The following is a 14873-nucleotide window of genomic DNA, read 5'->3' on the forward strand; positions in this document are numbered from 1 at the left end:
ACTGTCCAGAGTAGTAGCAAATCTCCATAGCAAACTTCTGGACAGTTCCTGACATGGACAGAGGTGTCAGCAGAGAGCAAAGTGGTCAGACAGAAAAGAACTACACAACTTCCTCTGTAGTATACAGTGTGAAGGAGCAGTAAAAAAGGTTGGGACGCTCTCTCGTGGGTGATGGGGGCGTGGTGGAATAGTTAGGAACCACTGCACTCTGGGTGGTGTGATGTCCCTCTGAGGTTATCAACGGTAACAGCACCTCAGCTGGCGAGTGTGAAGTGGAAAGTAGTAGCGGCAGTTGTGCTGCTCGAGACCCCCTGTCCTTGACCGCGGGGGGTACAGAAATAATACAACCAGGAAAAGGAGAGTAGAAAATGGGGGTACTAGACGAGCGCTACTGCTGGAAATAAAAGGATGTGGAACGCCAATAAAGCACAGTTTATTATGGTTTAGAACAAACAGACAACGCGTTTCGGCACCAGCATGTGCCTTCTTCAGGTCCATAAAATAAACGTATAATAAAAATGAATACCCCACAAATTGCGCAATTGCTTATTTTTTGCCCCCCCCCCCCCCCCCCCCCCCCCGTAATTCAATACATTATATGGTAAAAAGCAAGCTGCCGATAAAAAGTACAACACATCCTGCAAACAATGGACCTCAAACGGGGGGAGACTTATCAAAACCTGTGCAGAGGCAAAGTTGTCCAGTTGCCCATAGCAACCAATCAGATCGCTTCTTTCATTTATCACAGGCCTTGTTAAGAATGTAAGAAGCAAGCCGATTGGTTGCTATGGGCAACTGGACAACTTTGACTCTGCACAGGTTTTGATAAGTCTCCCCCTACGTCTCTTAGAAGGCGACGTGGAAAGGAAAAAGACAAAAATTTAAAATAAAACTGCTATTAAGGGAGGTGGTTAATCAGTATTGTTATTATGGGATGGAAGTGAAAAATCAGTAATGGGATTATGGGATGAAAGGGGTTAATCAGTATTGTTGTCATGTGATGAAAGGGGTTAGTCAGTATTGTTGTCATGGGATGAAAGGGGTTAATCAGTATTGTTATTATGGGGTGGAAGGGGTTAATCAATATTGTTATTATGGGATGGAAGAGGTTAATAGTATTGTTATTATGGATGGAAAGGAGTTAAACAGTATTGCTATTATGGGATGGAAGGGGTTAGTCAGTATTGTTGTTATGGGATGGAAGAAGTTAATTAGCATCGTTATTGTGGGATGGAAAGGGTTAACCAGCATTGTTATAACAGGATGTAAGGGGTTAATAAGTATAGTTATAATAGGATGTAAGGGGTTAATCAGCCTTGTTATTATGGAATGGAAGGGGTTAAACAGAATTGTTATCATGGAATGGAAGGGGTTAATCAGCATTGCTATAATAGGATGTAAGGGGTTAATCAGTATAGTTATAATAGGATGTAAGGGGTTAATCAGCATTGTTATAATAGGATGTAAGGGGTTAATCAGTATAGTTATAATAGGATGGAAGGGGTTAACCAGCCTTGTTATTATGGAATGGAAGGGGTTAAACAGCATTGTTATCATGGGATGGAAGGGGTTAAACAGTAGTATTATTATGGAATGGAACCTGTTAATCAGCATTGTTACAATAGGATGTAAGGGGTTAAACAGCCTTGCTATTATGGAATGGAAGGGGTTAAACAGCATTGTTATCATGGGATGGAAGGGGTTAAACAGTATTATTATTATGGAATGGAACCGGTTAATCAGCATTGTTACAATAGGATGTAAGGGGTTAATCAGTATAGTTATAATAGGATGTAAGGGGTTAATCGGCATTGTTATAATAGGATGTAAGGGGTTAATCAGTATAGTTATAATAGGATGGAAGGGGTTAACCAGCCTTGTTATTATGGAATGGAAGGGGTTAAACAGCATTGTTATCATGGGATGGAAGGGGTTAAACAGTATTATTATTATGGAATGGAACCGGTTAATCAGCATTGTTTTAATAGGATGTAAGGGGTTAATCAGTATTGTTATACTAGGATGTAAGGGGTTAATCTGTATTGTTATAATAGGATGTAAGGGGTTAAACAGCATTGTTATCATGGAATTGAAGGGGTTAAACAGTATTATTATTATGGAATGGAACCGGTTAATCAGCATTGTTTTAATAGGATGTAAGGGGTTAATCAGTATTGTTATACTAGGATGTAAGGGGTTAATCAGTCTTGTTATTATGGAATGGAAGGGGTTAAACAGCATTGTTATCATGGGATGGAAGGGGTTAACCAGCATTGTTATAATAGGATGTAAGGGGTTAATCGGGATAGTCATAATAGGATGTAAGGGGTTAATCAGTCTTGTTATTATGGAATGGAAGGGGTTAATCAGCATTACATTAGGCCGAACTACTCATAGACATGTGAAGGGCCTAACTACTCTCTCACCATGACAACCAGCGGCTTAAAAAAAAAAATATATATCACGTGACTCCGAGGTCGAGCCTTCACGTCCTGAGCTCTCGCGCGAGCTCGAAGTCTCGCGCGAAGTAAAGTCGAGGCGTAAGGAGCGAAGACGGTGAGTTTTGGCCGGGCCCGGGATATCAGGGGTGGGGGGCTGTACTAGGGGAGCGGCGGAGGAGACCGGCGGGGGTCACAGCGAGAGGAACCGGAGGGGAGGCCCGCGAAGCGGGGGACAGGAGGAGGGGGAGCTCACCTCTTATACACCGCGCCGCCGCCCCCCCCCGGTGTAGGCCTCAGGCCGCCATTGTAGTCCCTCAATATAATCCTCCTCCTATATTATGGAGTATATGAGTCAGTATACAGCTGTTTCCTCAGAGGCCTCCCTAATACAACAGCCTGCAGGACCCCCATACTCCAGTGTTTCCCCAAACAGGGTGCCTCCAGCTGTTGCAAAACTACAACTCCCAGCATGCCCGGACAGCCTTTGGCTGTCCGGGCATGCTGGGAGTTGTAGTTTTGCAACAGCTGGAGGCACCCTGTTTGGGGAAACACTGAGTTACTCCTCCAGACAGGAGCTGATGGGTTGTAATCATGATATGTAAGGCTACGTTCACACCTATAGGTAACGCAGGGCTTATACAAATTATAGGCGTCAGGTCTCCATGGCGACCGAGAATTTCGTCCTAGAACCTATGTTTTCTCATTGGAAGCCGAACCTGCATCATACCCGGCAGGGGGGACACCTAACAATAATGAGGGGCCGTCTGAGATCACCCCATGACCGTCTCCTAATTGTTCCTACACCCAGGGGGGGGGGGGGGGATGTGGAAATTAAAAGATAAAATAAAAATTGTCCAAGGGACTAAAAAACGGAACACAATCTACTTGTCCCTCGTGAAAATCCTCTTGTCCACAAAATAATTTCAACCAAAAAAACTACGTCAATAGGGTCTCTCTTAGTTTTTACAATTTTTCGTTTTCCCCTCCTCGCCCTATAATACCCATAACTCTTTATTTTTCAATCTACAGACCCATGTGAGGGCCTGTTTTTTGCGGCACCAATTGTGCTTTGTAACGACTCCTTTCGTTTTCCCCTATCCTGTCCTCCGAAACAAGAACAAAAAAAATATAAAAAAATTGTGACGTGAAATTGAGAAAATTAAAATTAGAAGCAATTTTGAAAAAAAAAATTTTTTTATTTTTTTTATGCCATTTACCTTGTGGTCAATCTTGTTGTTTTTGATACTTTAGGTCGGCCTGATTACAACCAATACCAAATTTGTTTTGTTTCCTTCTTGTTTAACCCCTTATGGACCAAGCGTTTTTTTCCTCTTTACCTTTTTAAAATCATAACCCTTTCAATTTTTGAACCTAAAAATCCATATTTTGGCTTATTATTTTTTTTTTTTTTTGTGCCACCAATTCTACTTTGCAGGGACATCAGTCATTTTACCCCAAAACAATCTACGGCAAAACCAAAGAAAAATAAAAAATAATTATGCGACAAAATTGAAGAAAAAACGCCATTTTGTAAGTTTTGGGGGCTTCCGTTTCTACGCAGTGCATATTTCGGTAAAAATGACACCTTATCATTATTCTGTAGGTCCATACGGTTAAAATGATCCCCTACTTATATAGGTTTGATTTTGAAAAAATTATAACTACATGCACGAAAATTAATGTTTAAAATTGTCCTCTTCTGACCCCTATAACTTTTTTTTTTCCCGCACATGAGGTGGTATGAGGGCTCATTTTTTGTACCGTGATCGGAATTTTTTACTGGTACCATTTTTGTATTGATCGGACTTTTTGATCGATTTTTATTCATTTTTTATATGGTATAAAAAGTGACCAAAAATACACAAACTTTGAATTTTTTTTGCGTGTACGCCATTGACCATGTAGTTTAATTAACAATATTTTTTTATTCTTATAGTTCGAGATTTACGCGCAAGGCGATACCACGTTTGTTTTTATTTAAATTATCCTTATTAACTTTTTTTTTATTTTTTTGCAGTGTTATAGCTCCCATAGGGGACTATAACATGCATTACACTGATCTCTTGCACTGTTCTATGCTATGCCATTGCATAGCATTGATCAGTGTTATCGCCACTTGACTGCTCCTGCCTGGATCTAAGGCACGAAGCAGTCATTCGGCGATTGGACGCTGAGGAGCCAGGTAAGGGACCCTCCTCGTGCTTCCTAGCTGATTGGGACACCACGCTTTGCCGGGAAGCTTTCACTTTAGACGCGGCAATCAACTTTGATCGTCACGTCTAAAGAGTTAACGCCGGACATCTGCCTAAACAGTGATGTCGGGTATTAGGCTGCATTCACCCCACGTTTTGTACATATGGGTGCCGGATCCGGCTGGGGGAGGGGAAAACCAGGCGCTCCCGTACCCCAGCCGGATCAGCCTGTGACTCCATTTACTTTAATGAGCCGACCGGAGTCAAACAGTGACTCCGGTCGGCTCAGTTTTGACCCCTATGCGGTTTCCTGACCGGACCTAAAACCTTAGTATACTACAGTTTTAGGTCCGGTCCTAAACCGGATACGGGTCGAAACTGAGCCGACTGGAGTCACCGTTTGACTCCGTTTGGCTGATTAAAGTAAATGGAGTCACTGGCTGATCCGGCTGGGGTACGGGAGCACCGGTTTGCCCCTCCCCCAGCTGGATCCGGCACCCGTATGTAAAAAAACGAGGTGTGAATGCAGCCTGAGCCACGGGTCCTGGCTGCTGATACCGGTATGATGCAAGCTCAGCTCGCTTCGTAACCCTGCCGTGCCGCAGCACCGTTTATAAACAGTGTTTTGCAGCAAGGGGTTAACTAATTTAAAAACATTGTAAAATTAAAAAAGAAAATTAATTTTTTTTTACATTTTTGACCCCTATAACATTTTTATTTTTCAGTATATTCTGTATGAGGGCTTTTTTTTTGTGCCGCTTGTCTTCCGTTTGTATCTGTACCATTTTGGTATTGATCGGACTTTTTAAATGCTTTTTCATTTTTTCTGTGATGTTATAAACATAAAAAACGCAATTGTGTGTTTTGGTATTTTTTTTTTTTTTAAGTTAACGCCATTGACCGTACGGGAAATATAAGGTTATATTTTAATAGTTCGGACAATTACGCAAAAGTATAGGATAGTTAATTTAACCCTTACCCACCCCCATTTGCCAGGGTCAAGTTTTTTTGTTTAAAAGTCCAATGCAAATCCAGCATAACTTCTGTACGGCTGGAGATATTTCGATAATACTTGGTCACATGTTACTTATGTCAAATAAAAATATATAATAGTTAAATTAGCCCCTTACCTGCCCCAATATATGAAGGATGGGGTTTTTGTTTCAAGTTGCATACAAGTATATAGGACTTCTGGTGCCTTACTCCACAAGCTCCGCTCTGCATCTCTTGGTGAATGTGTCAGTCCGGCTGGTAAGCCACACCCTCCACATTACATGCCCCATCTTGCAAAGACACACCCACCCTTTAAGCCACACTCCTTTTGTTTTCAGCTTACAATATCTTTACCAAAGCGCATCCCCACCTGGGGACGGGATATGGGGTCAAGATTTAAGGACTGGATATGAGGACAAAAGCTTCCTCCTTTGTTGCTTTTCCTCCCCCACAAGGATAAGGTAGGAAAAACCGGGCAGCGGCGGGTACTCAGCTAGTTGCTTATAAAGGGCCCTTAACGACGAAGGACGTATATTTACGTCCTCCGCCGGCTCCCGCGATATGCCGCGGGGTCACGCGTCATATCGGGTCGGTCCTGTTGGCTATCAACAGCCGGGACCCACTGCTAATACAGGACATCACCGATCGCGGTGATGCCCTGTATTAGCCCTTCAGATGCGGCGATCAAAGCTGAGCGCCGCGTCTGAAGTGAAAGTGACCCGGCTGCTCAGTCGGGATATTCGGGACCGCCGCAGTGAAATCGCGGCATCCCCAACAGCTTACAGGACACCGGGAGGTCCCTTACCTGCCTCCTCAGTGTCCGATCGACGAATGACTGCTCCGTGCCTGAGATCCAGGCAGGAGCAGTCAAGCGCCGATAACACTGATCACAGGCGTGTTAATACACGCCAGTGATCAGCATAGGAGATCAGTGTGTGCAGTGTTATAGGTCCCTATGGGATAACAATGATCAGTATAAGAGATCAGTGTGTGCAGTGTTATAGGTCCCTATGGGATAACAATGATCAGTATAAGAGATCAGTGTGTGCAGTGTTATAGGTCCCTATGGGAGTTATAACACTGCAAAAAAAAAAAAAAAGTTAAAAAAAAGTGTTAATAAAGGTCATTTAACCCCTTCCCTAATAAAAGTTTGAATCGCCCCCCTTTTCACATAAAAAAAAAAGTGTAAATAAAAATAAACATATGTGGTATCGCCGCGTGCGTAAATGTCCAAACTATAAAAATATATCGTTAATTAAACCGCACGGTCAATGGCGTACATGTAAAAAAAAAATCTAAAGTCCAAAAAAGCATATTTTTGGTAACTTTTTATACCATTAAAAAATTAATAAAAAAGTGATCAAAAAGTCCGATCTAAACAAAAATCATACCGATAAAAACTTCAGATCACGGCGCAAAAAATGAGTCCTCATACCGCCCTGTACATGGAAAAATAAAAAAGTTATAGGGGTCAGAAGATGACATTTTTAAACATATACATTTTCGTGCATGTAGTTAGGATTTTTTCCAGAAGTGCGACAAAATCAAACCTATGTAAGTAGGGGATCATTTTAACCGTATGGACCTACAGAATAATGATAAGGTGTCATTTTTACCGAAATATGCACTGCGTAGAAACGGAAGCCCCCAAAATTTACAAAATGGCGTTTTTTTTTTCGATTTTGTCGCACAATGATTTTTTTTTTTCCGTTTCGCCGTGCATTTTTGGGTAAAATGACTAATGTCACTGCAAAGTAGAATTGGCGTCGCAAAAAATAAGCCATAATATGGATTTTTAGGTGGAAAATTGAAAGGGTTATGATTTTTAAAAGGTAAGGAGGAAAAAAACGAAAGTGCAAAAACGGAAAAACCCTGAGTCCTTAAGGGGGATCAAAACAGTGTATGGCTGTGTTCACACCGCGTTTTTGCTATACAGTTCCCGTATACATTTTCTATTTGAAAACCGTCCGGAACCGTATTGAAAACCGTATGCATTGACTCTCCATTGAAAACCGCATGCCAAGGTTGTGTCCGTTTTGCATCTTGTACGGTTTTCACCGTTTTTTTTTACGGTACCCAAAACTGTAGTCTACCATGGTTTTTGGTCCGGGTAAAAAACTGTATTGAAACCGTATACATGTGTGTTTTTTTTTTTTTTTTTTTTTTTTTTTTTTTTTTTTTTATACATGGGAGTCACGGTTCCATACGGTTTTGACTTTACACACATGCGCAGTGCACACAAAACGTTCATGCGCGTCCCTGTGCGTTGTCGTCAAGGCAACGTCTCTAGTCCCGGGCAGGCACGGAGAAGAGGCCCCCCGGGGAAAATGGACAGCCCGTAACGACTAAACTGGATGGTCCCTGCAGCATAGATGGTCTGGACCAGCTCACCCTTCCTTCCCACCCAGGGGAGGGGAGTAGAAAACTAAAGGGGGGGGTCTCGATGATGACAAAGGCAGCAGTGGTCTTCAACCTGCGGACCTCCACCTTCGAAGCTACAACTCCCAGCATGCCTGGACAGCCGATGGCCTCTGACTGGGTGACGTGCTGGATCCACTATCAATTTAAAACACCTCCTGTGAAAAAGGAGAGGGGTGCATGGCTACAGAGGGGGCCACTCCCCCTAAATTGCACAGCAAAAACTAAAATTGATAGTGGATCCAGCACGTCACCCAGTCAGAAGCCATATGCCCAGCAGAGGTGAGTGAAATGAGTGTTGGGGTCCCATCCGAAATGAGGCCACCTCCGCGTGGTGGATGGGGGGGGGGGACACGTTTTGATCAAAAAGTGCGCTAAGAGCCTCCATTTTTTGACCAAGAGTGCTGCTGCAACCTTCTTTTTTGCATACTGTATTTGCCACAGCAGCGGGCACCCATGTATTAGGTAGTTGTGACGGCTATTTTTCTTTGTTTTTACTGATAAATTTAGGACTGCATAATTAGAACTAACAGGGTTTGTTTGTAACCATGGAGACCATTGAAATGCCTAAGAGCTGTACAAGTAAAGGTGAGCAAATCCCTTAAAGGGGTACTCCGGTGGAAAACATTTTATTTATTTTAAATCAACTGATGCAAGAAAGTGAAACAGATTTGTAAATTACTTATGATAAAAAAATCTTAATCCTTCCAGTACTTATCAGCTGCTACTTACTACAGAGGAAGTTCTTTTCTTTTTGAATTTCCTTTCTGTCTGACCACAGTGCTCTCTGCTGACACCTCTGTCCATGTCAGGAACTGTGCAGAGCAGGAGAAAATCCTCATAGCAAACCTCTCCTGCTTTGGACAGTTCCTAAAATGGACAGAGGTGTCAACAGAGAGCACTGTGGTCAGACAGAAAAGAAATTAAAAAATAAAAGAACTTCCTGTGGAGCATACAGCAGCTGATAAGTACTGGAAGGATTAATATATTTTAATAGAAGTAATTTACAAATCTGTTTTGCTGGCAAAAGTTGATTTAAAAAAAAGAACATTTCGAACGGAGTACCGCCTTAACTCCTTGGGGACGGAGCCCATTATAACCCTAAGGACGGGAGCTTTTTTTGCACATCTGACCACTGTCACTTTAAGCATTAATAACTCTGGGATGCTTTTACCTTTCATTCTGATTGAGTTTTTTTCATGACATATTCTACTTCATGTTAGTGGTAAATTTTTGTCGATGCTTTTATTATTTCTTGGTGAAAAATTCCAAAATTTGATGAAAAAATAGAAAATGTTGCATTTTTCTAGCTTTGAAGCTCTCTGCTTGTAAGGAAAACAGACATTCCAAATAAATTATATACTGATTCACATATACAATATGTCTACTTTATGTTTACATCATAAAGTTCACATGTTTTCACTTTTGGAAGACACCAGAGGGCTTCAAAGTTCAGCAGCAATTTTCCAATTTTTCACAAAATTTTCAAAATCGGAATTTTTCAGGGACCAGTTCAGGTTTGAAGTGGATTTGAAGGGCCTTCATATTAGAAATACCCCAAAAATGACCCCTTTATAAAAACTACACCCCCCCCCCCCCCAAAGTATTCAAAATGACATTCAGAAAGTTTAACCCTTTAGGTGTTTCACAGGAATAGCAGCAAAGTGAAGGAGAAAATTCAAAATCTTCATTTTGTTGTAGACCCAGTTTTTGACATTTTACATGGGGTAATAGGAGAAAAAGCCCCCAAAATTTGTAACCCAATTTCTTTCAAGTAAGGAAATACCTCATATGTGGATGTCAAGTGTTCTGCGGGCGCAGTAGACGGCTCAGAAGTGAAGGAGCGACAATGGGATTTTAGAGAGTGAATTTTGCTGAAATGGTTTTTGGGGGGCAAAATTTAGGAAGCCCCTATGGTGCCAGAACAGCAAAAAAAAAAAAACATATGGCATACCATTTTGTAAACTACACCCCTCAAGGCACATAACAAGGGGTCTGGTGAGCCTTAACACCCCACAGGTGATTGACGACTTTTTGTTAAATTCGGATGTGTAAATGAAAAAAAAAAAAAAATTTCACTAAAGTGCATCCCCCCCCCCCCCCCAAATTTACCATTTCTACAAAGGGCAATGGGAGAAAAATCCCCCCAAAATTTGTAACTCAATTTCTCCCGAGTACGGAGATACCCTATATGTGGCCCAAAACTGTTGCCTTAAAATTCGACAGGGCTCTGAAGGGAGAGAGCGCCTTGCGCATTTGAGGCCTAAATTAGGAATTTGTAGTAGGGGTGGACCCGGTTACAAGGATGGGGCTTGTCTCCACCAAAACCCTACAGCAGTGTTTCCCAAACAGGGTGCCTCCAGCTGTTGCAAGACTCCCAGCCTGCCAGGACAGTCTATGGCTGTCTGGCAACACTGGGAGTTGTGGTTTTGCAACAGCTGGAGGCGCTGTTTAGGAAACACTGCCGTATGAGACGTTTTTTATTTTTATTGGGGGGGGGCGCGACGTGTAAGGGGGTGTATGTGTAGTGTTTTACTTTTTTATTTGTTAGTGTACTGTTTTTAGGGTACATTCACACAGGCAGAAGGAAACCCACTGTAAACCCTGTACATTCACATTGGGGGGCGTCCCAAACCTTCAGCTGTGGCAAAATGACAACTCCCAGAATGCACTGACAGCCCATACATGCTGGGAGTTGTGGTTTTACAACAGCTGTAGGCACACTGGTGGGGAACCACTGAGTTAGAAAACAGACTCTAGCTCAGTGATTCCAACCCATGTGCCTCCAGCTGTTGCAAGACTGCAACTCCCAGCATGTACGGTCTGTCAGTGCACTCTGGGAGTTGTAGTTTCGCAACAGCCGGAGGCACACGGGTTGGAATCACTGAGTTAGGAAACAGACTCTAGCTCAGTGTTTCCCAACCAGTGTGCCTACAGCTGTTGCAAAACTACAATTCCCAGCATGGCCAGACAGTCAGGGATGCTGGGCGTGTAGTTCTGCAATATCTGGCCCTTCAAATGTTGCAGAACTACAACTCCCAGCATACCTGGACAGTCTGGGCATGCTAGGAGTTGTAGTTATGCAACAACTGGGGAAGAACAGTTTGGAGACTGCTAAGTAGTGGCCTCCAAACTGTAGCCCTCCAGATGTTGCAAAACTACAACTCCAAGCATGCCTAGACTGTCCAGTCATGCTGGGAGTTGTAGTTCTGCAACATCTGAAGGGACAGATATTGCAGAACTACATGTCCAGCATCCCTGACTGTCTGGCCATGCTGGGAATTGTAGTTTTGCAACATCTGGAGGGCTACAGTTTGAAGACCACCATATAGTGGCCTCCAAACTGTGCCACTTCAGATGTTGCAAAACTACAACTCCCAGCATGCCCAGACAGCCTTTGGCTGTGTGGGCATGCTGGGAGTTGTAGTTTTGCAGCTTTTAGAAGGCCACAGTGAAGATCACTTATCGCGATCTTCACTGCAGCCTTCTCCGACGCACTTTCCGGCCGCCGCTCCTCCTGCTGCAGCCGCTGCTCCTGGATGCCGCCTCTGAAGGTCCGGGTAAGCCGGACCATGCTCCCTCCTCGACGCCCGTGTTCCCCTGCTCTGCACCGACTTCGATCGGTGGGCAGAGCGGGGGGAAATGAACTCTAACGCCCCCCCGCCCCCCTCCTGCCATTGGTGGTCAACCTGACCGACCAATGGCAGGGGATAGGAGGGGGGTGGCAAAACTGCCACCTCGCTCCTATCCTTCAGGATGGTTGGAGCTGTCTCTGACAGCTCCGATCATTCTTATTTTCCGGGCGATCGGGTCACCAGTGACCCAATTTGCCCGGATCCCGGCAAATCGCAGGTCTGAATTGACCTGCGATTTGCTGCAATCGCTGACATGGGGGGGTCTCATGACCCCCCTAGGCATTGCCACGGGATGCCTGCTGATAGATATCAGCAGTCAACCCGGTCCGATCACCGCCCGACGAGCTGCGGTGATCGGAAATACGGAGGGCGTATGGATATGTCCTTCGTCCCCAGGGAGTTAAGATCGACTCATGTTTTTTGTTTTCCCACTACATTGGTAAATTTAATGTGATATTATTGTGCATAGTATGTTTATGATCAGATACCCTATAGCTTTTAAAAGTGAGAAAAAATAAGCCAACAAAGCTGTGATCGGCTGTTTCTGTCTGTAAACCTTTTCCTTTGTTTGGGCGATGCAGTGTCGGTCCTCTCTTTTTGTACAGTCCAGCTATATGTAATTCTACCCAAACACTGTGCCGTTCTTTTGTCTGACTCCTGTTTGTTTATTTATTTATTTATTTATTTTTCAGATGGCGGAAGAACTAGCAAAGCAACTTGCAAGCTACAGAGCCCAGCTGAACCAGGTGGAGACTGCATTAAACTATAATCCAGAAAATGAGGATTTACAGAAGCTAAAGAAGGATTTACAGGTGCGATAATCGGTAAAAGAAAAGGGACATTTTGTTAACAGACAATATTTAAAGGGGTACTCCGGTAGAAGACATATTTTTATTAATTTATTATTTTTTTTTATCAACTGGAGCCAGAAAGTTAAACAGATTTGTAAATTACTTCTATTTAAAAATCTTAATCATTCCAGTACTTATCAGCTGCTGTATGCTCCACAGGAAGTTTATTTTCTTTTTGAATTTCCTTTCTGTCTGACCACAGTGCTCTCTGCTGACACCTCTGTCCATGTCAGGAACTGTCCAGAGCAGGAGAGGTTTGCTATGGGGATTTGCTCCTGCTCTGGACAGTTCCTAAAATGGACAGAGGTGGCAGCAGAGAGAACTGTGGTCAGACAGAAAGGAAATTCAAAAAGAAAAGAACTTCCTGTGGATCATAACAGAAGTAATTTACAAATCTGTTTTAACTTTCTGGCACCAGTTGATTTAAAACATTTTTTTTCCAGTGGAGTACCCCTTTAAAGGGGTAGTCCAGTGCTGAAAAACTTATCCTAAGCATAGGGGATAAGTTTCAGATCGCGGGGGGTTCGACCGCTCCTGTATGGGGCCCCGGCTCGGTGTCCAGATAGCGGGTGTCGACCATGGATTTAGGTGCCAAATTTTAAACGAAAGTGATTGAGAAAAATGATTCTCAAGTACAATGCTGCACAATAGTCATTTGTCTAAAAACCATTAGAGTTACGCTTTAAAGGAAAACTGTCACGTGTTTGCTCCTGCACTGACTACAGGTACTGATGGATAGTGCGGGAGACTCTGATTCCAATAATCCCTACCTTGGCCGGATCTGTCTGGCCGTTCGCCCGCAATCTTAGTTTTATTATATCTGGAAATGTGTCTGAAACTGGCACGGGCGGGGTTTCTGTAGCTTAACTGGCACTGATGTTGTCGATGCCCATCCGCAGTGCCACCTGCTTATGAATATTCATCCCCCCTCCCTCCAGCTCTTCCTCTCTTTGCCGCTCCTAACTGGTCTACACTGCGCATGCGCTGCTTCCTCACATGCGCAGTGAACTCTAAGCGGGCGGCGCTGACGTCAGTGCTAGTTAAGCTACAGAAACCCCACCCGTGCCAGTTACAGCCACATTTCCAGATATTCTAAAACGAAGATTACGGGCGGATGGATCCGGCCAATGTAGGGATCATTGGAATCAGCGTCTCCCGCACTATCCACCAGTACCTGTGGTTAGTATGGGAGCAAATATGTGACAGTTTTCCTTTTTAAAAGGTTGAACAAGTGCGAATCTACACAATAGCGCACAACATCTCTTTTTAATTCTTAGGAAATCATCGAATTGACTAAAGATCTCCTGTCGTCCCAAACATCAGAAGCCCCCGAAAATTTTGATGACATCACCTCAGCCAGCGGCACCCTTTCCTGGAAGGTTGGGGACAGATGTATGTCTATTTGGACGGAGGACGGGCAGTAAGTGGCAAGCGAGAAATTATATACGTTTATCTTGTCTCAATTCAGTGAGGTGGTAAGAGGGGATGTAGGAAGTGATAGGCATTTGCCGTTTACATCTTCAAGTGAGTCAATAGCGCTGTGAATTTATTTTTCATATTGTCCACAATGGGAATACAGTGGTCCCTCAACATACGATGGTAATCCGTTCCAAATGGACCGACGTTTGTTGAAACCATCGTATGTTGAGGGATCCGTGCAATGTAAAGTATAGGACAGTGGTCTACAACCTGCGGACCTCCAGATGTTGCAAAACTACAACACCCAGCATGCCCGGACAGCCAACGGCTGTCCGGGCATGCTGGGAGTTGTAGTTTTGCAACATCTGGAAGTCCGCAGGTTGAAGACTACTGGTAGAGGAAGTTGTACTCGCCTGTCCCCGCTGCCCGGGATGTCGCCGCGTCCCCAGGGTGTCCCCGACGCTCCGGCAAGGCCTCTGCTTCCCCGGCATCCTCGCTCTCCGTCACCGCCATCACGTCTTTACGCACGCCGCTCCTATTGGATGACGGGACTGCGTGCGCAGCGACGTGATGACGACGATGGAGAGCGCCGACGATGCAGGGGATCCTAAAGAGGATGCACCGGAGCCCCGAGGACAGGTAAGTGATCGTCAACGGACCACACAGGGCACCGTAAACTGCTATCCGGTGGCAGCTGAAGCAGTCTGCGCTGCCGGATAGCTGTTTATACGATGGCTCTACATACAAAAGTATCGTATGTTGATGCTGCCTTCAACATGCGATGGCCTCTGAGAGACCTTTGTATGTGGGGGCCATCGTAGGTCGGGGGGGGGGGGGGGCACTGTATCAAAATCTGCAATAAACCAGAAAGTTTAGAGATTTTGCCATACAGTAACAGCTAAGTAGTACTGGAAGGATTAACAT

The 14873-nt window shown here is 44.0% G+C and overlaps 1 protein-coding gene across 1 annotated transcript in view; it reads left to right on the plus strand.

The window, feature by feature from the left end:
* The first annotated feature begins 2419 nt into the window (after nucleotides 1–2419).
* The window catches only part of SMNDC1 (survival motor neuron domain containing 1), a 28108-nt gene continuing 15654 nt past the window's right edge, over nucleotides 2420–14873 (plus strand). Inside the window, exons 1-3 of the mRNA XM_056531155.1 lie at nucleotides 2420–2556; nucleotides 12372–12491; nucleotides 13808–13950. Coding sequence (XP_056387130.1) covers nucleotides 12372–12491; nucleotides 13808–13950 — 263 coding nt within the window. The 5' untranslated portion in view covers nucleotides 2420–2556. The remainder of the gene's footprint in view (nucleotides 2557–12371; nucleotides 12492–13807; nucleotides 13951–14873) is intronic.

Source organism: Hyla sarda, chromosome 7 (genome assembly GCF_029499605.1).
Source record: "Hyla sarda isolate aHylSar1 chromosome 7, aHylSar1.hap1, whole genome shotgun sequence".
Taxonomy (NCBI): Eukaryota; Metazoa; Chordata; class Amphibia; order Anura; family Hylidae; genus Hyla; species Hyla sarda.